Source organism: Cornus florida, unplaced genomic scaffold (genome assembly GCF_030987335.1).
Source record: "Cornus florida cultivar Cherokee Brave unplaced genomic scaffold, ASM3098733v1 CherokeeBrave_3.0.0_Hap2_Chr03, whole genome shotgun sequence".
Lineage (NCBI taxonomy): Eukaryota > Viridiplantae > Streptophyta > Magnoliopsida > Cornales > Cornaceae > Cornus > Cornus florida.
This window is the reverse complement of record NW_026775573.1, coordinates 22505604-22531245: the sequence shown is the minus strand read 5'-3', so window position 1 is coordinate 22531245 and position 25642 is coordinate 22505604. Positions and strand designations below refer to the sequence as shown.

General features: G+C 38.3%; 1 protein-coding gene across 2 annotated transcripts; it reads left to right on the top strand.

The window, feature by feature from the left end:
* LOC132299913 (mediator of RNA polymerase II transcription subunit 14) lies at positions 1 to 25642 on the top strand. Of its 2 annotated transcripts, none has more exons than XM_059796801.1 (9): positions 1 to 481; positions 8713 to 9795; positions 11419 to 11516; positions 14227 to 14401; positions 17465 to 18445; positions 18523 to 19578; positions 21190 to 22271; positions 24283 to 25091; positions 25205 to 25642. In XM_059796801.1, exons 1-8 carry the CDS (start codon positions 272 to 274, stop codon positions 25085 to 25087), a joined length of 5490 nt encoding a protein of 1829 aa, XP_059652784.1. In that variant the 5' UTR covers positions 1 to 271; the 3' UTR covers positions 25088 to 25091; positions 25205 to 25642. The 2 variants fall into 2 exon arrangements, with proteins under 2 accessions (XP_059652784.1, XP_059652785.1); XM_059796802.1 differs by having other exon boundaries at positions 17465 to 18449; positions 18557 to 19578.

Here is a 25642-nt window from a genome sequence, read left to right as displayed (position 1 = left end):
AGACATATTATTAGGCTTCCAAGTCCCCCTCTTTCTCTCTCTAAACTTTTTTCTCTCTCTCTCTAAGGTGCAAGTTCTGCCTCTCTCTCCATGTCAGAACTTAAAGAAATTTTTTGAGAGAGATGAATTGTATTTGTCCTTCTCATTCTCATCGGACGCCCTTCAGAATCTGAGTCTTCTTGCCCCGACTTTCTCTCTCTAGGGTTTCTGCCTTCCGAGCCCTAGTTTTCATGTTCGTTGCGCCATAGATCGGACAGTGGAGGGGGCGTCAATGGCAGAATTAGGGCAACAGACGGTCGGCTTCTCGACTCTGGTGAGTCGAGCCGCCGAGGAGTCTTACCTCTCGTTGAAGGAATTGGTGGAGAAATCTAAGTCATCCGAGCAGTCTGATTCGGAGAAGAAGATTAGCCTCCTCAAGTACCTGGTCAAGACTCAGCAGCGAATGCTTCGCCTCAATGTACTCTCCAAGTGGTGTCAGCAGGTCAGTTTTAGCTAATGTCCGACAATATATGTATATATGTATGAGTTTGTAATTTTCTGTGTAAGTCTGTATGTATATGTGCCTAGATTTAGGGAAGAACGTAAACCTAGGTTGATAATGGATTTTTTTTTCTACTTATTGAGAATTAAAATCTTAATGTATTCGAAGTCGGGCTGAAGTTTCCAACTAAAGTTGCTATTAAAGTCGTTCTCTTTCTGCTTCTTGAGAAATGGTGGGAAGGATAGGAATAACGTAATGGAATCTCAAGTTCTTCTTCTTCTTTTTTGTTATCTTTTGTTATTTTATTTTATTTTTTGTTTTCCTTGCAAGTAACTCACACACCCATTTTATCCTATAGAGACTTGAATCTCAGGTTCTTTTTCACGAAGGCAGTAAAGGTTCTGAATTTACGAATTTATAAGTTTCAAAATTTGTTTCTCCTTTCGTATTTTTCCATATTTGCGTGGCACCAAGTGGAAATATATATAGTATTTTTTCTATTTTTTTTTTTAAAAGCTAAAAGTTGAAAATATGCTCTGGATTTGGCTTTTCAGTGGAAATTGAAATCTGCATCTTTTTTTTTTTGGATAAATAAAATGTATTAGAAAGCCTTCAAAAGGGGTACGCGTCCAAGATGTACAAAAAAACAGGACCTATGAACTCAAACAGCCCAAAAAGTCCACAATATCCTCAAAAGAAGAAAAATCTCTCCCCCAACCCCAATAAAAAAGGGTACAAATAATAGAAAATTTCAGTCCTCCAATGGGGGACTCCTTCCCATCAAAAGATCTTCTATTCCGCTCTTTCCAAAGGCTCCACCAAACGCAAAAAAAGGGTCACCCTCCAGAAGTCTCTACCCTGAGTCCCCACCCATTGGTCCCTCCAGATATCTAGCAACTCCCGAGAAGTTTGAGGCATGACCCAATGGATGCCAAACAAACCAAACATAAGACTCCAACAATCATAGGCAACAGGACAATGCAGCATAAAGTGATCAACGGACTCCCCATAACACTTGCAAAGACAACACCGATTAAAAATGATATGTCTTCTCTTCCTCAAATTGTCCAAAGTCAGAATCTTACTCCAAGCTGCAGTCCACATAAAAAAGGCCACCCTAAGAGGTGCCACTAGAAAGCCACACCGTCTTCCACGGGAAGGAAATACCATGAAAACCAGAGGCGCACAAAGAAGAACCGGACCTGGAACATCCCCTGTGTAGAAGGCACCCAAATAAGGGAATCCGCACCAGTGCCATCCAACTCCTGTTTATACAAGAGGGCCAGCAAACCAGTGACATCACACTCCCAATCCTGAAAAGATCGCCGGAATTGCACATCCTAATACAACCTCCCGCTATCAAGGCGATATCTGTCAGCAATCATAGCATGTTTGTCAACAACAATCCTGAACAATCTTGGGAACAAAAGAGCCAAAGGCCTATCCTCACACCAGGAATGCTCTCAAAACCGGACATTATTTCCATCCCGAACTCTGAATCTAATATGTTTGGAGAATTCATCCCACCTCTTCCCAATGGACCTCCACACCCCCACACCACTAGCAGACCTGACAGGCCTAGTTGACCACCCCCCTCTCCTCCCCAAAACGACAAGAAATGACCTTTCTCCATAATCTATGTCTTTCACTGCTGAACCTCCAAAGCCACTTGCCTAGGAGAGCACTGTTGAAAGGGGCCAGTCTCTTAATCCCAAGTCCTCCCAACTGAAAAGGCTTGCAAACCTGCTCCCATTTGACAAGATGATACTTGAACTCCTCCCCTCGACACCCCCCCCCTTCTCCCAACAACAACAACAAAGGAAGTTACATTGGAGCATCTCCAGTCTTCCAACAATAGAGGCTGGAATCCGAAAAAGCGAAAGACAGTACGTTAGGAGGCTTGACAAAATACTCTTCACTAACGTAACTTTACCACCCTTGGAGAGATATTGCTTTTTCCAACCAGCCAATCTTCTCTCAACCTGCTCAATCACCGGGTCCCAACTTCCCACCCTCCTGGCCGAGTCCCCCAGCGGCAAACCCAAGTATGAAATAGGGAAACGTCGCGTCTCCTAAAATAGTAGTCAGAGAATCCACTTCCTGAACCTCCCCCACAGGGACAAGTACACTCTTACCCATGTTGACTTTCAAACCAGAGACAGCCTGAAAGCAAACCAAAATATATCTCAAATATCGCAACTGGGACCCTTCTGCCTTGCAGAAAACATTAGTGTCATCCGCAAAAAGCAGATGAGAGATCTCCATCTGCTGAACCGAGTCAGGGCCGATCTTGAAGCCCCTAATGAACCCCAAATCCACAGCCCTTCTCATCAACCTACTAAGGGCCTCCATAACAATAATAAACAAGAACGGGGAAAGAGGGTCCCCCTACCTCAGGCCGCGAGAACTGCCCCCGTAGGAGACCTGTTAACCAACACCGAAAATCTGACAGTGGAAACACATGTAGCAATTCATTTCCTCCATCTCGCACCAAAACCCATCCTCTCTAACAAATAAAACAGGAAATTCAAGCAGACATGGTCATAGGCTTTCTCGATATCCAGCTTGCAAAGAACACCAGGAACACCATTGCAAAGTTTAGAATCCACGCATTCATTGGCAATAAGAGCGGAGTCCAGAATCTTTCTACCCCCAATGAAAGCATTCTGAGACTCAGAAATGACTCCATCAAGAACCTCCCTCAGCCTAAACGCAAGGACTTTCGCGATGAGCTTATAAATACACCCAATCAGACTGATTGGTCTAAAATCCTTGACGTTAGAAGCATCGCCCTTCTTAGGAATTCAACGATTTCTCAAACCTCCCTGTGGAATGAAACTCATGAAAAGTGCTCATAACCTCGTGCCTAACCACCTCCCAACTCTCTAACAAAAATCTCATAGTAAAGCCATCTGGGCCTGGAGACTTATCACCATTACAGCTTTTAAGAGCCTTCAGCACCTCCTCCTCCAAAAAAGGACTCTCCAACCCATTCCTTTCCAAAACAGAAATAGTATCAAAATGAAGGCCATCAAGCCTTGGCCTCCATCGAAGAGGCTCAGAATAAAGCCTTTGGTAGAAAGAGACAATACCACTTCGCACCTCCTCCTCCGTAGTCAAGACCGTACCATCCACACACAGCCGCCCAATATGATTACCCCTCCTACGAGCATTAGCAGTTCTATGGAAAAACTTGGTATTACGGTCTCCCTCTTTGAGTCACAAGGCCCGAGATTTCTTCCTCCAAAATAGCAATTTCCACACATTTTACCTGACAAGCTGCTCTCCTAATACGACGAGACTCAGGAAGAACACCCTCCCCTTCCATTCTATCAATCTCAGCAATATCAGCCAAAGCCCTATTCTTCCTCCACTCCAAATTCCCAAACACCTCCTTATTCCACCTTTTGAGTTTATTTTTCAGAAGTCGAAGCTTTCCTGCAAGAATAAAACTCGACGTACCCATCACCAGGTTCTTCTCCCACCAAGAGTGCATAGAACCCTGGAAATTATCCACTCGAAGCCACATGTTCTCAAATTTGAAAGGAGTGCAACGAGATCTCAAACCTCCACAGTCCAAGACCAAGGGAATATGGTCCGATGTCACCCTAGCCAGCACAGCTTGGACAACTTCCGGGAACTTCTCCTCTTAGTCACCGGAAATAAAAAATCTACCAAGACGAGAAAAAGTTGGCGCTCCCCTTCCACTGGACCATGTAAAAGAAGCTTCCTCAAGAGGAAGATCAATAAGCTGATGGCCATTAATAAAGTCAGAAAAGTGCATCATAGCTTGAGTCCAAGGACCACCTGTAGATCTCTCCGCCGGGGACCTAACCACATTGAAATCACCGGCCACACACCAAGGAAGAGACCACCTCCCCTTCACCCCGCTTAACTCCCCCCACAACCTATCCCTCACACCATCATCAACTGCCCATACACCCCAGAAAAAGCCCAAGAGAACCCATCCTTGTCCAACACAAAAGCACAAGACAGAGATAATCTCCCCCTACAAACCTCCATCTTAGCCATCCATCTTCTATCCCACATAATGAGAACACCACCAGATATCCCAACAGAATCCAACGCCTCCCACTCAACAAACCGATTGCCCCACAAACTCTTAACCACACGCTCAGTCATAGAGCCTATCTTTGTTTCTTGAAGACACACCAAATGCACCCCCCATTTTCTCACTGCCATCTTCACCACCTTACGCTTGCCCGGATCATTGAGACCACGGACATTCCAAGATAAAAATCGTAACTTCATGAGGAAACAATCACTCCCATCACCTCCTTACCACTCCCTCCCCCCTTATCACTCCCCCTCTCCTTCTCCCCCCCAACCATCTTGTCGTAGTTCACATCAGAACACACAGTAGTATTATGTACATTGCCCTATTTTTTTGTTTATGTAGCAGAAATCCCACGTTTGACTGGGTTGTCAAGTTGAAGATAAAGGAAGCTTGAGAAAGATAATGAAATGGAGCAATAAATTGGAACTAATAATTTAGATAGATGTTAGGTCACCTGGAAAACTGGGCTTACAGTTCACGAATTGTTTTGATCAAACAGAAAAATTCGTGAAAATATAGGGAAAATGTTTAAATATGTGTGCATGTTCTATAATTTCAGTTGTGTGCTTGTATTACTGGTTAGGGCTGCAAATGAACGGAGCCGAGCCGAGCCGAGCCGAGCTTTGGGTTGCTCGAACTCGGCTCGTTATCTTCCTAGAGGTGCTCGGGCTCGACCGAGTCTGGCCTAACTAGGCTCAGGCTCGGCTTGGTAGAAAATCAACGAGCTCGGGCTGGGCTCGGCTCGGGATCGGTTGCATACCCAACCATCCTTGATTCAAGAAATCATGACCTCTTCCATGAAATTCGATCCCCATCTCCGACCAGAAAGAAATCAAACGTTGAATCGATGAAATCTTATCTCCATCTCTAACAAGAAAGAAATCCATTCGCACTCCAAGAAAGAAAAAAAAAAAAAAAAAAACAGAAAAAATTTCAAAATGAAATCAAACCTTCTAAAGTTTTATCCCTGATCTACACCATTGTTCCACTACTCGACCAGTCGACCTTAAGATGCATTAGAGAGAGATGAGCTTTGTGTCGCATGATGGGGACTGCCGGCAAGATCATTCGGAAGTGAAGAGAACGTGCCGCTATAGACTTCTGCTTCTAGGGCATCCGTATCTCTTTTTAGCTTTTAGCAAATCAATGGCCGAGATGGATTATATATTAGTGGCTGATATTCAATCTTATTTGGATGATGGGCTAACTAATTACAAGACTCTGGGCCTTATCAATGAAATGGTGTGAATTGGACCAATGGACTGTAAACATTTTAAATACAGAATATGGGCTCAACATTTTAAATGTAGAATAATATTAAAAATTGGTCTTTAACTTAACGAGCTTGTTCACGAGCCTAATGAGCTGAGCTCAGGGTTGCTCAAGCTCGGCTCATTTACTAAACGAACGAACCCGAGCCGAGCCCGAGCTGTTCATGAACAACTCGGTTCATTTGCAGCCCTATTACTGGTGGAAGGAGGTGCCATGGAAGTGGTCAAAACAATTTTATGGAACTAGTGTACCATTGGGCTTACCCTTGTACTGGTTCTGGTTATGTTGAAGGGATGCTGACACAGGAAACAAACTTGACACAACCTCATTTAACGCAGGATTTTATATAGAAATTAAGAAACGGACATGACAAAGATACAATAATAGGCATTTACATGGGCATGAGTTCTTTCTGACCCCATTCATAAGGGATTAGGCCCATTAGGGTAATGATGATGATGATGATGTGTGTGTGTTCACACTTATGATAATCCTCTCATCCTCCCTGTTGCACTCTTGGACAGAAGAATGGTTCAGGTTAATAACTCCCTTTGTTTTAACAGGTCCATCTTACTTTTGATGGTTCTATAGTGGTTCCATATTTCTTTTGATGGAAGAATGGCTCAATGTTCATATATCTCATTTAATTTATTCTCTTCTAAATTTAGTTCAACCTCTCAATGATATATACGTAAGTCCATGGTTCAACATTTATTGCTTGGTTAATGTAAAACCTTGGGCGCACAAGCATGGGCATGTGGGTTTGAGTTTGAGAGCAATCACTGTATAAAATAATGTCAAAGGTTAGGTTGTCTACGGTCTTCTCATCCTAGGACCACATCCCCTGCAGATGGGACCAACACCAATTGATATGTGAAATTGGTGCATGTACAGTAAAAAATAATGTTATCAAGATGCCCAAAATTAGATTTATCAAAAAAGATACCCTAAATTAGATAGCAAAATAAACAAGGGGATGACAACTAGTTTGAACGGAAAGTCTAGGCCTTTTTACTTCTGTTATTTGGGTATGGTACTACTTTGTGTAAGAAACAAAAGATCTACCAAACTACATAGTACATGTACATCTGATTCCAATCCACCATTGATTCTCCCTATTTTTTGATCTGCGGAGGACATAATATCTGACCCATTATGCACTGAACCATTTACCACAGAGTCAGCATTACCTGAGATAGTCCAAATATGTTGAAAAAACTGGTCTATCATGTTATAAGAGAAAGGACAATGGATGAACAAGTGATTAAAGAGTGTGGCTTCTGACTAGTTAAGAGCAAATGGATTTGGGATTGAATTATTTTCTGTGACAAATTTATTTATTATTTAATCCGTTAGGTCGAAATGGTGATTGCTAGATAAGCTTTGCCAAGAAAAAAATGATGATTAACAATTAGGGATAATCAGAACATTAGGATGTATTCACTCAGGGACCATTAATACGTTTTGCAGATGCCAGCTAAAACTATAAACTGTAGTACCATACTGGCAAACTCTTTAAGACTACACCTTGTGGTCTTGAACATTGTACTTAAAAGAGGGAGGTTGCTTAACCATACTTTTCTTACTTGACAATTCCGTAAATTTTCCTAAAACAAAGCGAAGGGTAAAGACAGTTTCCTCAGGTCATTCATAATTACGAAATTTCATCTTGTTGAATTTTCCCATTTTTTTCCCAGTTAATCATTTCATATATTTCCCCTTTTGAAATTGACCTATTATGAGAATGCTTATGTAAAACACACAATCATATACTTCATCCACTTACAAAAATTGAAGATATTTAAATGTGGAAATACAAGTCAAGGTGGTTTTTCTATGGCTAGTTATGGTGAAGGGGGAAACAGTAATTAGCTGGAATATGAATATTCAGATAGGTAGCAGTAATTATGTTGACACTAGTTGAGTTTTCTAAATTTACCTTAGTTATTGTACTTCTAGAAAAAAAGGTTTCGATTTAGAACCAATTGCATTAGTAACCCTTGTGGTTGAAGCTGTTGCTTGCATGGGTCATGTTGTAGAAGGAGCATATTTATCAAAAAAAAAAAAGGTTGTGGAAGTTGCAAATTCACTATGTTTCTAGAGCATGAAGAAGCAGTGTTTGTATTTACCCTGCTGCTCTTTGGTATTTCATAGATACATGGGGAAATCAATGGCATTCCTAGCTGCTGGTTTTTGGACGAGGGAACTACCTGATGCCCAGACCAGAGAAAAAAAAAAAATGGTTCTGAAATTGTTATATAGATATGTTTTACTGGAACAATTATATCATGCATAGGATTTTTAAGATCATTTGGACAATAGAAAGATAACTTTTGTAGCAACGTTTTAAAGCGGAGAGGGCAATGGTATTTATACCAGTAGTACTCCGTGCAGTGTTTACAAAAATTAGAGGGAGCGATTATGATATGGATTGAAATAGTTATGGGAATTGGTCCTCGAGTGCAAAGGCAAAAGGGAGCTTGACTTCAAGAGCTACATGTCAAGCAGGTGGAGTCAATTCAATGGATAAAAGTTACTCTAGGGATAGCAAGCAATATCTGCCGAAGTACAGAAAGTATGCAGATGGAGTCAATTCACTCTTCTTTGGAAGTTACTCTGGGATGTTTTCCATATTTTCGATTCATTTTTGCCTTCTTTTACCATTAGAAATCATTATATTGAGATTTGTGATTATTGTCACGCATGCCATTTGGTAATGTGAACAGTACTTGTAGTTGTTACATATGTTTATTGTATGGAAGTAAGAATATCCCTTTGATTGTTGTGCTAATTTGTGTTAAGCCTTTTTCATATTAAGACATAAGCTATTATAATTGTTAACTACTGGTTCTCTTGTAAATCCTTTCTGTCTGATCTGCAGGTTCCTTTGATACAGTATTGTCAAGGACTTGCATCAACTTTATCAAGTCATGAAACATGTTTCACCCAAGCTGCAGATTCACTTTTTTTCATGCATGAGGGGCTACAGCAAGCTCGTGCTCCTATCTATGATGTTCCGTCCGCTATTGAAGTCCTCCTTACAGGAAATTACCAACGTTTACCAAAATGTATAGAAGATGTGGGTATTCAGAGCTCATTAACTGAGGATGAGCAGAAGCCAGCTTTAAAAAAGTTAGACATACTTGTACGGTCTAAATTACTTGAAGTTTCACTTCCAAAAGAAATTTCTGAAGTCAAAGTTTCTGAGGGTACTGCACTGCTTCGTGTGGATGGAGAATTTAAGGTTTTAGTTACTCTTGGGTATCGAGGACACCTATCAATGTGGAGGATATTGCATCTGGAGCTGCTTGTCGGTGAGAGAAGTGGGCTAGTGAAGCTGGAAGAATCGCGGCGGCATGTTCTTGGAGATGATTTAGAGCGGAGAATGGCTGCTGCAGAAAAAAATCCATTTGTAACATTGTACTCTGTTCTCCATGAGCTTTGTATTGCACTTATTATGGACACTGTCATAAGACAAGTACGATCGCTTCAGCAAGGCAGATGGAAAGATGCAATTCGGTTTGAGCTCATATCTGATGGTAGTGCGGGACAAGGAGGGAATGTTGGTTCTGTGCAAGCGACTCAAGAAGGAGAAACTGATTCAGCTGGTCTTCGAACTCCTGGAGTAAAAATTCTATACTGGTTAGATTTTGATAAAAACTATGGTAACTCTGATTCAGGGTCGTGTCCATTTATAAAAATTGAACCAGGGCCAGATCTGCAGATAAAGTGTCTTCACAGCACATTTGTCATAGATCCAGTAACTGGCAAGGAGGCAGAATTTTCCCTTCACCAAAGTTGCATCGATGTTGAGAATTTACTGCTAAGAGCTATCCGTTGTAATAGATATACTCGGCTGCTAGAAATCTACAAAGAGCTGGGGAAAAACGGTCAGATTTATCGAGGTGTAGGTGACGTGGTTCTTCAGAGCCACCCAGATGAACCTGAGGCTGACCATAAAAAGGTTGGTTTGAATAAATAATTTGATCATTTTCTTCTTTTTTGTTCTATTGTTTTGTTTTGCAACACACACTTGATCACTAACTTGTCTTTCATGAATTAGGTTTTAAATTGCAAAATGCTAATGGTGAATTGAAGCATTGTTTTTCCTCCTGGTTTTGGTTCTTCAAAGATGTTAGAAGATATTATACTCTAGATTTTCATACAATATCTCATTTGAAATATGTGTAGTGATAAATAAATTTAGTATAATTTTAGGTTTTAATGTGTTAAAATTCTTGCAACAAATTAAATTTACATGAGTAGGAGTGACCAACATTTACATCATCTGTTGTGCATTTTAATTTTCTCATCTTTATGTTCTTGATACATATATCTATATTTAATATGGGCGTTTCACCATGAGGCTTCATACATGGTTAAAATTCATGGTACGGGACACTGACTCGGGTACTAAGATGACTTGCTCTTGGCCTGTGGATTGAAATTGAGAAACATAGGTGATAAGGCGTTAGCCTGCCACACTATTTTGTAATTGCTGGATAAATACTCCAGACAACCTTAAACTGCAAATATAAATACAATAATTTTCCATTGATGTGCGCATATACTAAAGATGATATGTCTTTGTGTGGAAGCAAATTAATAAACCTAAAAGAAATGTACATGCTCTTTTCTCTTTTTCCCTTGGGTGGACCAAGTGTGAAGACTACTTCAACCTCCCCCGGTGTTCTTCTTCTAAAGTAACTTTTGGAATTAGATGGCTTTGAGGCTTGGATTTTGATGGCTTGAGGATCAAAGTAAACTGGATACCTAAGGAGCTAAGAAATCATATAAACTTGAAAAAAATTAAGGCTGGGAAAGAACAGAAGTGGATGGGATTTTTTTGTCTGACTCATGAGACGACTCGTTGAGCCACAAGATATATCATGAGACAGAAGCATATTGGCCAGTCTGGCCGAAAATATTATTCGTGTCACTTTCCTCATTTTTTTTGACAACCGAGGCATCCTGCTTAAAAGTAAACATTTAGAAAACTCTCCCTAATGGGTTTTACATGTAGAATGTGGGTTTAGTTCGACTCCTGATGCACCTATATGAGCCAAACTCGAAGCTGCTTACATTTGATCAGTAATGATACTAGAGATGCTTTCTTTTTTACTTGATAGCTTGTATAACAAATTTCCTGGTAATAATGGATATGTCAATGCCATTGATGGAATACCAGTCCAAAGAAACTGGCAGGCCAAACTATTGGTGTTAACTTTGTAGAGTTGAGTCTCTGCCGCACTTTGGCTTGTTTTATCAGTCTTGTATTATCAGTAGTCATGTTTGACTTCTTCATGAGTGAACGCAATAAAATTTGGTAGTGTTTCTCATAAGTGACATGTACAGCTCCTTTCCAATATAAATTTCTACGTTGTAACAGAAGATGACGATCAATGCTTAAACTCTATCACAATCTTGTTGCAGATTTTCTCACATTATTTATTTCTTCAGTTTATTTTTGAGTGTCGAGAGTCTATTTCTTGCATTTCACGAATTGATATTTTTTGAGCTCATAGTCTTGTGCTATTGACCAGAACTGAACAATATGTTGTTTTGCTTGACTGAATTTTGTTTGCAGAAGGATAACAAATCCAGTGTCAGGGAATATGAAGGGCAGGAAGTACTACGTGTGCGTGCCTATGGCTCGTCATTTTTCACCCTTGGAATTAATATAAGGTTTCCCTCTTCTATCTATTCAAATGAACTGTATATTTTCAACTAGTGTTTATGATGAACATTTGTATTATATTATAATTTAGAAGTTTAGGTTTTAAGCAATTGATTGTATATGCTACATGGCAGGATTGGAACTTAATAGAGAAAATTACATATTTTTGGCTTTTTCTTTGGTTCTTCCTATTTTTCTTTCCTTTTTTTTTTTTATTTTTTTATTATTTTTATTTGGCCAAATAAATAAATAAAGAAAGAAAAATAAAAGAATTTGTTATATTAATTTGTTGGTAGAATATTGACAACTTTATTTATTTTTTGGAAGGTCAAATTAAAACCAACCCCCACAATTATTAATATAATTGTAATAAATCCCATATATCGGGATGTTGGTTGGCTGACATAACACTGTAGCCACTCACTGCTCCAGCCCCACGTCCTAAAAAAGTAAGTAGTAGTCATTGACAACTTTATTTTGTTCGTAGCATACGAATAACTGAACCAATTAGACAGTAGTTTTGCAGAACGTATTAGTGTTGCAGAAATAAGACATAGTTGTCCAAGTGTCTGGATGAGCTCCCTCTCAGTAGTGTAACTGCCTCATTTTGTATACATAGTTGTACATAAAATGTCATGCATAACGTGTTATGTCACAATTGCTGTTTTTGTCGCTATGTGTACAATTTTAAGATATCTGTTGACCTGGGGGGTGAGTTGGTGAGGTAAGATTACCTAAAATTGATAAGAAAATAGAAGCATGTTAGCAATGAGGGAAAGTTGAAGAAGTAGAAAGGAGGAGTATTTTTGGAGTTTCTTATGCTTCACTTGCATGGGTTAAGCTACATCATGCAAATACAACCTTAAATTACTGTAGCTCAACTCCATAAAATATTAAGATGACCTAGCTGTTTATAGCCTATTGGGTTTCTTACTGTAACTGCAACTATGACTGTTGAGACTCTTCATGACCTACCAAATTTTATTTAAAGACCAGATAACATAACTTGACTCAAAATATGACCAATGAACTACTCCTACAACTTAGTTGCAGCAATCTAGAAATAATTGAATTATCCTTGGCCCTTAACAGTTGGTAAAGTACATAACAAATTCAACTAGCAACATAGTAACATGAAATGAAGAAAAAAGAAAAAAGCGTTAGTAACAAATTCAACTAGCAACATAGTAATGCGTTCAAAAGGGTCAAGGATAATTCAATAATTTCTAGATTGCTACAACATAGTAAAAATCTAGACATCACCATTGTGAAGATAAGTAATTGTAATAATTTCTGAGGATGAGAATATGATCCTTTAGCCCTGATACCAAACTGATCCAGTAAACTGGAATACCTAAAATAATGCTGCAAAATATATATATATATATATATATATATATTTGTATACGGGCTGAAGGTGGCTTAGAATGGGGACTGAAGCTGGCCCAGAGTCGTCAAATTCTAACTAGGAGCTGTATTTGTTCCAATAGGATTCTTATCTACCTTGTCTAACAATTAACAACTGCTGTAGCATCTAGAGTAGTCTTCATCTAGGTCAGAATTAAAAAATGACATCATCCTATCATCTTTGTGGTGCCTATATAATCTTTCAATATCACCATTGTGAAGATGTCATGTTTTCAAATAATTTCTGAGGAAGAAAATATGATTCTTTAGTCATGATAACAAATTGATTTAGGACAGAACTAGAATACCGAAAATAATACTGCCTAATAATGATTTTATGGTGGGCTAAGGACCTAAGGTTGTAGAGAAACTGCTGGATTCGGGGCTTTCAACTTTTTAATAAAAGTTTAAAGAGTTAGAGATTGAAAATGGGTGGAACTCAGCTTGAATTAATGGTGCATAAGTGAAGGAATTTGTGGAGAAGTGCACATTTTTTTTTCTTTTGGGTAAGTGGCGAGCATCTGGGGTTTTGATTTTAAATTAAAAACCAAAACATTCGGAAAAAGGTTAGGATTGATTAGAGCTTGGTAAGGTAGAGTTTTAGGGCTGAAATTAGGGGTGTTGTACTATTCTGGACAGTAACTCAGGATGATAATTAAATTAAAGCAGTAGATAAAAGGGAAGAAGAGAAGACGGTAGGAATTTGCATAAAATGTTTTATGCTTGATCTTTGTAGAGTTTAAGTTACATCACATGGACACAATCTCAAATTCTCATAATTTTGTCTCCATTTATTATAAAGATTTCCAGCTATTTATAAGCTGCTGGGATTTCCTAACTAGGATTATGACTTAAAAAACATGAAATTTTCACTTAAAAGCATGAAATTTTCAATCTAACTGTTGAGACTTGTTCGAGATTCACTAAAGCTTCCATAAGATTGTAAAATTCCACTAAAATAACCCATAATGCAACTCTTGGACCACTACTACACGGTTCATGTTCAGCAAATCTAAAATATTTTAGATAACCCTTACTGGAAATCTTGATAAAGGATATATATAGATTTGTCCTGCAACATATTTACTAACTTAAAATAAACACATATTTTGCTTGCATTCAACCCAAATCAATGCGCTTCTACAGTTTTTATCAAAAGCTATTCTTAACAGAGACATGCTGTTTTCTAAGAACCTATTATTATCTATAGGCTATCATTGATTTTAATAGGCTCTTGAGAACTCTCTTTGGTGTTTATTGACTCATTTTATGATCATCTTTAGAAATCTAAGTTTTATTTTTGATTTGCAGGAATGGGCGCTTTCTTCTGCACTCATCAAGGAATATTCTTACACCTTCAGCATTAGTGGATTGTGAAGCAGCCCTGAACCAGGGAAGTATGACTTCTGCTGAAGTTTTTATGAGCTTGAGAAGCAGAAGTATATTGCACTTATTTGCATGTATTGGCAGGTTCTTAGGCCTTGAGGTAAACATATCTTACCTTGTTTTTCTCTGTTGGTTTTTTGCTACCCCACCCCCACTGATGCAGAGTGAGAAGAGAGAATGAACAGAGAAGAGCGAGAAAGAAGGAAAGAGTGAAGAAATTAGGTGAAAAAGTATGTATCAGTTTTCTTATAACCTCAATGAATGTTCAAAACGTAAAACGCTAGCACCGCAATGCCTTATATATAGGCAAATAAGTAAACCCTAATCAAACTCTACTAAAACATAAGGATAAGGATACACAAAATGATTTAGTAACTTCATCCCTAACACCTTTGCTCAAAATAAGTACGCATAGCTTGTAGCGCATGAGAGTTATTACGATTTTCATCATGTCTGATTGGCATAAAAGAACTCGCTTTCAGAGAGTAAATATTGGTGCAACTTCGCCATAAGGTTGGCGTCAGTATGGTGAAACTCATCTATGTAATGCACGTAATACTAGTATCCGGTTGATCTCCTCAACAAACACGATATCGTTGATAACCACCTCGACATCTTAAAAAATGGTTGATTAATATATATGATATACTGGAATTATTGTTTTTTGATTAGTAATAATATGCTGGAATTATAAATTTACAAAATTCGGGTTTGGTTGCTGATGCTTCATACCCAACCAAAATTAAGCTCAGGTTGAGGGTTTTCAGTTCAAGGCCAACCCAATTGTAGAAATGGTTGCCCAAGCCTGTGAAAATAATCATTTGGAAATACTTCAAATATGCGTACCTTTACCAAGTCTGTTATGGTTATCAGAGTCAACAATGCTCCAAAGTGGCTCCACAAGGTGAATTAGATCAATCCTGAAATGGTTGCCCAAGCCTGTGAAAATAATCATTTGGAAATACTCCAAATACGCGTACCTTTACTAAGTCTGTTATGGTTATCCGAGTCAACAATGCTCCAAAGTGGCTCCACAAGGTGAATTAGATCAATCCTGCTTTTGATAGAAATCTCTGGTTTTTCACTCTGTTTTCTTCTTCTTTTATTTTTATTTTTATTTAATGAGAAAAAAGTCTATCAGTAATCAATAATCTCAATAAATCTTCGAAACTTCTAAACTCTATTACATTAAACCCTTATAAATAGGCAACTAAAGTAAATTTTTATCAAACACAACCAAAAAGAGGAGCCTAAAAGTAAGGAAAATTCCTAAAATAATGATATGTATAATAAGGCTCGTACCCCTGACCTCCCTTTGGGAAGTAGGGGCCTGGTACCGCTAGGCCACTAGCCTGTTGGTTAATAAGTCAAACCATGCATTTGCTTAAAATAAGTATTCATAGCATGTGGCTTGTGTATGTGACTTATCATGATCTCCATTATGCGCCAAACCAAAAGAATAAAAAAGGTAAAAATAAATATTAGAGGCTAAAAGTTGATGCGTTTTACCTTAGATTGTTGATTAAATATCTGTTTTAAATTCTTTTACTGGTCTGCAGCAGGTCTACACTTCACCAATGCTAATTTAATCATTTCTGTGCATGACTCGTGGAAGGCTTAAGAGAAAAACTTGTATTTGGGAAGATTTTTTTTGGATATGTTTACTCATCTTCACAGTTGTCGAAACTCAAAATGTGACTAATCCACATACCATTTGGCTCATAACTATTGTATGATCTTGATATAAGTTCTCATTGAACAGAACCTTACAAACTTACCAAGTAGAATTGGATTAATAATGAGAAGAGAAAGGAAATAATTCTAGAATCAACCAATGAAAATCCTACATGAGCATTCAAGCTTGTCAGAAGCAGGACTGCGATTTTAGAACCAAGTTTCTATTTCTCAATGAAAAAAAAAGGAAACAAATTGTAAAATTCATTTTGTTAGTCCTTATAATAATTTTTTGAATTGAAATTACATTATACGAACAAGGTGAGAGACTGATTGTTTTTTTCCTCATCCATTCTTGATCCTAGCAGTGTTTATATTATTGTATGATTTCTTTGTTTAATCTTGAATTTTCTTTGGTAGTCATCATCCAAATTATTTAACAAACACTGGATGGAGCTTATATGAAAGTCAGCGTGGTATGATTGGTATCTACCCAAAAGGAAACACCACAAGTGCAAGTTTATTGTGAATCAATGACTCAGGTCCATATGCCTAAGCATGCTCTGGTGCTTGCCTTCTGTCATGGAGCCATGTTAGCTCCAGTGGGGGCAATTTACCCCACTGGAATTTTCTATTATTTGTATTTTTTAATCACAAATTTTGATAATTCTGAAAATGCCCCCACTCAACTACTGAAAAATTCAGAAATGACTCGTGTCTTTTCTCCTCCAGTTGGTCCCACAAAAATTTTAAGAATCAAAATTAAGGGAAGACTCCTTTGCTATTATTATGTTGATTCAAATTTATTATCATATTATTGTAATGGCTGCCCCTTCTGAACTAAATTCCTGGCTCCGCCACTGCTTGCGTTGGTTAAAATGTAACCTTTCGGCATCTATGTTTTGTTGCAAAAAGAACATTCTTCTTGCTGTTGTTTAGCAAAGATACAAGGTGTTCAATACAGGAAAGAATGGAAAATCTAATAGGAGCATTCTATGACATAGCTTTTAGTGATTGGCTTCTGATACCTTTTTTCTTTAAGGTTTTTTCATACTCTGTGTTGCTTGAAATTGATAGAAAAATAGCTTGTATTATTTTTTCGATTGCTGTTCAGTGTTTTTACTAGCGTATAGGCTATAGAAAATTGATTTTAGTTGTTATCACAATCATCAATCTATCATATATTCATCTGATAAATGTTGAAGGTTTTTTTTTGATAAGTAAAATGTATTAAAGAGCGTTCAAAAGGGGAACGCGTCCCAAACTATACTGATATATTCATCTGATAAATGTTGAAGTTTGATTGGAAAGACGTTGGTGTTTGATCTTTAGGGTTACCTGATTTAGTTAAATTTCAGTTTTGGAGTTCCTATGGCTAGGTGTTACTAAATTGGGGAGCCTTGTTATGTGATATCTTTAGATTGTTACTGAAAATTTATTTTTATACTTGTATATGCACATATCACATAGGACCATTTGATTCTTGCAGGTGTATGAAAATGGTTTGGCTGCAGTGAAGGTGCCTAAAAACATTTTAAGTGGATCAAGTTTGTTGCTGATGGGATTTCCAGAATGTGGGAGTTCATATTTTTTGCTGATGCAACTTGATAAGGATTTTAAGCCTCTATTTAAATTGCTAGAGACTCAACCAGATCCATCAGGAAAAGCTCATTCTTTTGGTGAATTGAATCATGTCATCCGTACAAAAAATGTTGATATTGGTCTGATGCAGATGCTTGAAGATGAACTCAATTTGAGTCTCCTAGATTGTGGAAAACTACTTCCATTTTCCTCAGATGCTGTGGGTACTAATCAGACTTCTGAACATTGTCTTCTTTCTGAGTTCAGCCAAGATGGTTCTATGCTCAGTTCTGGAAGTCTACCTCCAAATTTTTCATCTATTGTTGATGAAGTGTTTGAGCTTGAGAGAGGGTCATCTGCTCCTTCTTTCCCTGCTCAGAATCTCTCTTCAACATTCACAATGTCTCCTGCTTCTCATTTTGGTTCTGTTCCAAAGAATTTTCAAAGTATAAAAGCTGGGACTTCCTCTCCTAAATGGGAGGGAGGAACACAGGTTCCACAGATTAGTAATGTTACGAAAGTTTTAAGTGTAGCCTCCCATTACAATGGTTCTATTTATTCGTCAAGCAGTTTGAAAGGCCTGATACAGTCCAGTTCTGTCAGTTCTCTGTCTTCTGGCCCAGGAAGGAGCACAACTATGAAGAAGTTACTTGCTTCAAAGTCGGATCAGGATTTGTCTTCTCTTAGATCTCCTTATTCCACCGAAGTTGGTCTTTGTTCCACAATGGACGAAGATCAGCTTAATGTTTCTGGAAATCGGTCATCTCGACTGCTATCTCCACCACGATCAAGTGGCCCTCGAACTTCTACGTCAAATGCAAAACCTAATGGGCCGAAAAACTCAGCTTCTGGGTCTCTGGCTGGATCTAGCTCTTTGTTTACAACTCCCGTATGTAAGATACCTTCTCTGAGTTCACTTGTTTCAACTCCAACTTGTACATTTCCATTGAAGAATATTCTTTGCAGGTAACTATAGTTTTGATAAATGCTCCCTTTTCAGCTCAAGCAACAGATCCTGGAATTTGTCATGGCTCAAGTCTTGATGCTATTACTAAACTTGATAAAACATCAAGAAAACGTACAGTTACAGATATGTTGAATTTGGTTCCGTCACTCCAAGGTATTGATGCCAATGCAGCAGTTGGTAAGAGAAGGAAAATCGCAGAATCTGGTCGCACTGAACACACTTCACCACAGGCACTTATTTCATCGGAAGTGACTGGTAAAATTGAAGGATACAGTTATGCAAGTCTTGTTGCTGAAGCAAATAAAGGCAATGCTCCCTCCAGCATATATGTTTCTGCTCTTCTTCACGTGGTCAGGCACTGCTCACTTTGTATAAAGCATGCCCGATTAACTAGCCAGATGGAGGAATTGGACATCCCATACGTTGAAGAAGTGGGTCAAAGGAATGCATCCTCAAACTTATGGTTCCGGCTCCCGTATGCTCGAAGCGATACGTGGCAACACATATGCTTGCGACTTGGTCGTCCTGGAAGCATGTATTGGGATGTTAAAATCAATGACCAGCACTTCAGGGACTTGTGGGAGCTTCAGAAGGGAAGTAGTAATACTCCATGGGGTTGTGGTGTTCGCATTGCCAATACATCTGATATAGATTCCCATATTCATTATGATCCAGAAGGCGTTGTTCTAAGCTATCACTCTGTCGAGACTGATAGCATTAAGAAGTTAGTTGCAGATATCCAACGGCTCTCTAATGCTAGAACATTTGCTCTTGGAATGCGGAAACTGCTTGGAGTAAGATCAGATGAGAAATTAGAAGAAGTTAGTGCAAATTCTGATGGTAAAGCATCAGTTGGAACAAAAGTTGCTGTTGAGGTAGTTGATAAGTTTTCAGAACAGATGAGAAAGGCTTTCCGAATTGAGGCAGTCGGACTTATGAGCTTGTGGTTTAGTTTTGGTTCAGGGGTCCTTGCTCGCTTTGTTGTTGAGTGGGAATCGGGTAAAGAGGGATGCACAATGCATGTTTCTCCTGACCAGCTTTGGCCTCATACCAAGGTTTGTCAGTTTTCTGCTTCGTAGATTCTTGTTTTGTTTTTTGTTCTTTTCCCTTTATGTTCTTTCATTAGTGATTATCAAACTATATTTGAGCAAATGAACTTGTTACAGTTATACTTAACATTAATATGTCACTTTGAATTATGAACTCATGTGGTTCCATTGTATTCACAATGAGCCAAGAGACTCGATAATTCTGGATTATCTTCTTGTCTAGCTTGTGTTTGGGATATCAAATTGTATTGGGGTGTGTCATCTCCGTTGGTCATGGATGGGAATGTATTGGAAAAGCAGTATAAATGCCATAAAATTGAGAATCGTGAGACAATTAAACTAGTGTTAATGGTGCTCCAGCTTGTGAAATATAAGGATACCATCATAGACATTTATGCCCATGGAGCAGTTGTAAATACAAAAGCAATTAAATGGTAAAAAGATAAATATCCACTTGAATGCCATAGTACAAAAACTTGTTTCTGCAATATTATTTTAAGCCATCTCTCTCCTTCTCTCTGTTCTTTTCTCCCTATATATGCATAATCACATTTCGATAATTTTAAAATGAGTTATTTTTTTCCTAGTTGATACTCTTGCACACCCACCCAAGGAATTGTTTGCACCCAAGAGGAGTTGAGACAAGTGAGTTATTTTGTAGAAAAATTATCTTGTATCATGCAAAGGATGTGTTAGATAATTGTATGAGAAATACTTTGCATGGATTTTAAGGAGAGAATTGACCTCCTATCTAGAGTTTGAATGGCTCAAGAGGGAAACTGATTTTTCCAGACAAAGTTTCCAAGAAGACCAACCAACTTTATTGGGTTTCTAATTTTGCATAAGTAGAAATAGTTGGTCAGTTGTTTGGATCGTTAATTTGTTGGCCAACTTACGTCAAATGGTGCGATCAAACAATTTTGTACATCACATAATTGCTGAAAATTCAGAAGAGATTTATCAGTTAATGTGGTCAAGGTTTTATGAAACAGAAAGTTGCTTTAATGTAGAACTCTGTTGCCACATGTATATCACAGACTCATATTTGAATATCCTACTACTTGATTTTTTTCATGTTATTGCTTTCATCCTAATTTAAAGCTTTCGTATTTGATTAGACTATTTATGATATTGTTTGTGATCTTTAATATGTTTTGAAAATCTCTCCTTTTTGATTTATTAATAACAAGTGCCAGTTAATACATCTTATTCATTTACTCAGATGACTCAGTTGGATGACCTATTTTGGACTGACCCAGTCACCTAACACACTTAATTGAAGTCGAAGCTAAAAGCACTGTGTCAGTGCAATAATCTTGAATTGTTTGACACTAAGAAGTGTTGTTTTACTGGGGCGCAATTAAAAACTAACTCCTGTTTCACTTATCAGGAAAAAAAAAAAAAAAAAAAAAAAAAACAAAAAAAAAAAAAACACTAGCTCCTGTTTCCTTTTTGGTTTATAAGTAATTCGCAGATAATATCTCAATGCTGTCTAATTTGTCGTTATTCGGTATTATTAGTTGCCAAAGATTTAGTTTGACTTCTGCAAATGTATTTGAGCTCACAATATGTTTTCAATAATAATTATGTGCTTTAAACTTTTTTTGTTCTCTACAGTTTCTAGAAGACTTCATAAATGGAGCTGAAGTTGCATCTCTTTTGGATTGCATTCGCCTCACTGCAGGACCCTTGCATGCTCTTGCAGCTGCAACACGACCTGCACGAGCTCTTCCTGCTCCTGGGGTCCCTGGTGTTTCAGCAGCTATCTCTTCTATTCCAAAACAGATTGGATACATGCAATCGCAGGGACACTTGCAAAGCAGTTCATCCCCAAATGCCAGCCAGGCTTCATCTGGGCCCGGAGGGAACCCAGTGGCATCTACCACTGCTGGTTCTCTTGGGACTCACAGTCTTCATGGGGCTGCAATGTTGGCTGCTGCTGGGCGAGGTGGCCCTGGCATTGTTCCTAGTTCACTTTTGCCCATTGACGTTTCAGTTGTACTTCGTGGGCCATACTGGATCCGGATCATATATCGCAAATACTTTGCAGTAGATATGCGCTGCTTTGCTGGGGATCAGGTCTGGTTGCAACCAGCAACACCCCCCAAGGGTGGCCCTGCGGTTGGAGGATCATTGCCATGTCCACAGTTCCGACCCTTCATCATGGAGCACGTGGCTCAGGAGTTGAATGGTTTAGAGCCTAGTTTCAATGGTGGTCAACAGACGGTTGGACTCGCAAATGTGAACAATCCAACTCCAAGTACGGCTTCACAGCTTTCAGCTGCCAATGGAAATAGAGTTAACCTCCCAAATTCTGCTGGAATGGCTAGGTCAGGAAACCAAGTTGCTGGTCTCAACCGCATGGGAAATGCTCTTTCGGCATCCTCAAATTTGGCTGTGGTAAGCTCAGGCTTGCCTTTACGTAGATCACCAGTTGCAGGTGTCCCTGCTCATGTGAGAGGGGAACTAAATACAGCCATTATTGGACTTGGGGATGATGGAGGTTATGGAGGTGGATGGGTTCCTCTTGTTGCTCTTAAAAAGGTTCTTAGAGGTATTCTCAAGTACCTTGGAGTGCTGTGGCTCTTTGCACAGTTACCTGATCTCTTGAAAGAGATCCTAGGATCAATTTTAAAGGACAATGAAGGTGCCCTGTTAAATTTGGACCAGGAACAGCCTGCGTTACGCTTCTTTGTGGGGTAAGACCAAAAGCTCGATTGTCATTTGTTAGCAATTTCTGTTCACATCTTTTCGAGAGTCCTTTTCTATTGTTGTTCTGCCTCTTCACATAATCCATAAACTGTGTGCATGGTGTTTAGATTGGAGTGATGTCTCCACTTTGGCATGCTCTGGAAGTCACTTATTATTGCTTTTTGTACCAAATTCTTACCAATGACTGCTGCATGTGAAGCATTAATGTAAAGAGAATTGAACTAGAGTGGCTTGTACACTGTTCGTTTTTTATATTTGGTGTGAAAGAACAGAAACGAGAGAGAGAGAGAGAGAGGGATTCTGAGCATGTGTAATAGAAGAAGTTACAGCCTTTGTGGGATAAATTTTACAAAATGCTGTTAATGTTTCAGCAACTAAACCTATAGGTAATTCTCCTTTTAGTTTGGTAAAGTCCTGTTGTCTAGTAGGTGGGTGCATTAATAGGAACAATAAAGGACACAACTTCCGTATTATTTATTTATTTACTTTTTATTTTTTGTTATTATAAGAGTCTCAAAATTTCCGTTTTCTCTTGTTTGAAAATTTTAGTCTGGTTAATTTTTTCTGGATTTTTTCACGTCATTGGAATGATGTGAAGTTAGGTGGCATGCCAGTTTACAGTTGGTAGGATTGTAGATGTGTTGTGTATCCTAATTTTAGTAAATGCTTTCCCTTATTTATAAATAATTGTTCTTAAAATTCCCTTATTTATCAATATTATTATATATATATATATATATATATATGTTCTTAACATTCCCTTGTAATTCCCATGTCATGGAACTAAGATTTTTATGTTCAATACGTCTTTTTCTCCCTAAACCATTTAGCATTTCGTAAAATCAATATATTCAATGAACACACTACATACCAATAGAAATCCTTCCCTAAAATGAAGTCCTAAGACAGGACACATTTCTCTCCCCTCTCTCTCTCTTCCTTTCAACTCATGTGCATGCAAAAGCACACCAACTCTCTCTCTCTCTCTCTTTTCCTGTGAACTCATGCGCATGCAAAAGCACACAACACTAACTGATAACAGCTTTCTTTCATAAATCTTTTCTTCTCATATGTAAACATTGCTATCCGTTCATTTTCTGGCTGAGTAAACTTATTAGTTGGAGTTTCTTCCATCACCATTTAATGGTTTCTGTAAGCTTATTTTGATTGTGAATTTTTAAATGTCGGGGTATATTTCTATTTGCAAGTATAGAGTAAGATAGTTTTCTAAGAGTAAGTTATCTTATTAAGAAGCGCATAATAATAATAATAATAATAATAATGGTGTGCAGTCCATCTATTTGTAGATTATATATCAAGACTTTACCTATGTGCAGAAAAGATACTTCTTTAAAAGAGCTATGCAATAAATTAAAGAAGATGCGAAAGCCTTTGATTTGCCAAAAATATGAAGTATAACACATTAAGCTTTTGAACTACTGAAAAGGGAGTTCTATTCCCCCAAAAGACCACTCTTCTACTTCCAATTACTTAACATGTGAAAAACTAGGCAGCCTGAAGGCTTATTTTCATAGAACACTCATTATTCTCTAGTAATTGTTTTCTGTTTTTGGATTTGTTGAAAACTGTTATGCAAACTGTACCAAATAAGCCCTTAATCTCTCTCCTCTCTCTCTCTCTCTCTCTCCCTCTCTCTCTTTTTTTTTCCCCCTTTTCTTTTGTCCTCCATTCTTTCTCCTAATACAAGGTGGAGCACAAGTAAAGAATTTCCTAGTTAAGAATACTAGGATAAGCTACTGCTCATTTTCGTTTTAAAAATCATGTTGCCGATCCATATCTTTTGTGAAACTTTATAAATTGTTTTTGATCTTTTTTATTTTTTATTTTGTTAGTATTGTTACATTAAAATCTTTAATGCTACTTGTTTATCTTTAACTGATGCATTGTTTTTTTCTATATGGACAATGCTTGACAAACTAATCCTTGGTTGTTGAGTCACTTGTATTCATGGTTTCGATCATAAATGTCTTTCTGCAGGGGCTATGTATTTGCTGTAAGTGTCCATAGAGTTCAACTTCTTCTCCAAGTCCTTAGTGTAAAACGCTTCCATCATTCACAGCAGCAACAGCAGCAGCAGAATCCGTCCATTTCTCAAGAGGAATTAACCCAATCTGAAATAGGCGAGATATGCGACTATTTCAGTCGTCGTGTTGCATCAGAGCCCTATGATGCTTCACGCGTTGCATCATTCATCACTCTTCTAACTTTACCCATTTCAGTTTTAAGAGAATTTTTGAAACTTATAGCGTGGAAAAAAGGATTAGCACAGGTGCAAGGTGGAGATATAGCCCCTGCACAGAAACCCCGTATTGAATTATGTCTCGAAAATCATGCAGGATTGAATATGGACTGGAACTATGATAATTCATCTGCATCAAAAAGCAACATCCATTATGACCGGCCTCATAATTCTGTTGATTTTGGGCTGACTGTGGTTCTTGATCCTGCTCACATACCTCACATAAATGCTGCCGGTGGTGCTGCTTGGTTGCCCTACTGCGTTTCAGTGCGGTTGAGATATTCATTCGGCGAAAATACTCATGTGTCTTTTCTTGGAATGGAAGGAAGCCATGGAGGCCGATCTTGCTGGTTGCGGCCCGATGACTGGGAGAAATGTAAACAAAAGGTGGCTAGAATTGTGGAAGTCAATGGAGGTTCAGCAGGGGATGCTAATCAGGGGCGACTGAGAATAATTGCAGACAGTGTGCAAAGAACGCTGGATATGTGCCTTCAGGGATTAAGGGATGGCGGTGGGGTTACTGCAAGCTCTGGAGCAACATGATTAGGTTGGTTCTTCGACTGGATCTTCTTATTTTTGTATGGTAATTTGGATTCGAGAGAAAGTTGTACTTGGTTATGCATCAGTTGTCACTGTTTTCCTTTTCACTCCTTTTTGCAGGATTTACTACCCGTAATTGGAAATGAAGGGAAACCTAGTGAAAACAGCTGCTGATCTGTGAGAAACATATAGAAGGAATACTAGCTAGGTTAGTGATGGAGGATGATGTTTCTGGGGTCTTTCTTTCTATCTTTTCAATGAATTCGCTAGCCTAGATTTTACTTAACAGGGTGTAAAATATTTTGAAAAAGTAAGGGTTTTTTTTCTTTCTTTTCTTTCTTTTGATTAATGTTTGTCTAGTTAGGCAGTGGTTTTTTCTTGCATAGGTTACCCTAATGAGTGTTTCTCATCATTGTACAAAATTTGTTTAGCTGGAGATGTTTGTTGTACTCCCCTTGGACATTGGCAAGATGCCCTAATTACAATTCCTTCTATAGAAAATTCATATGTAAATTCTTAAATCATGTCAAATGGAAAATTTTGTGGGCTTTTGTAGTT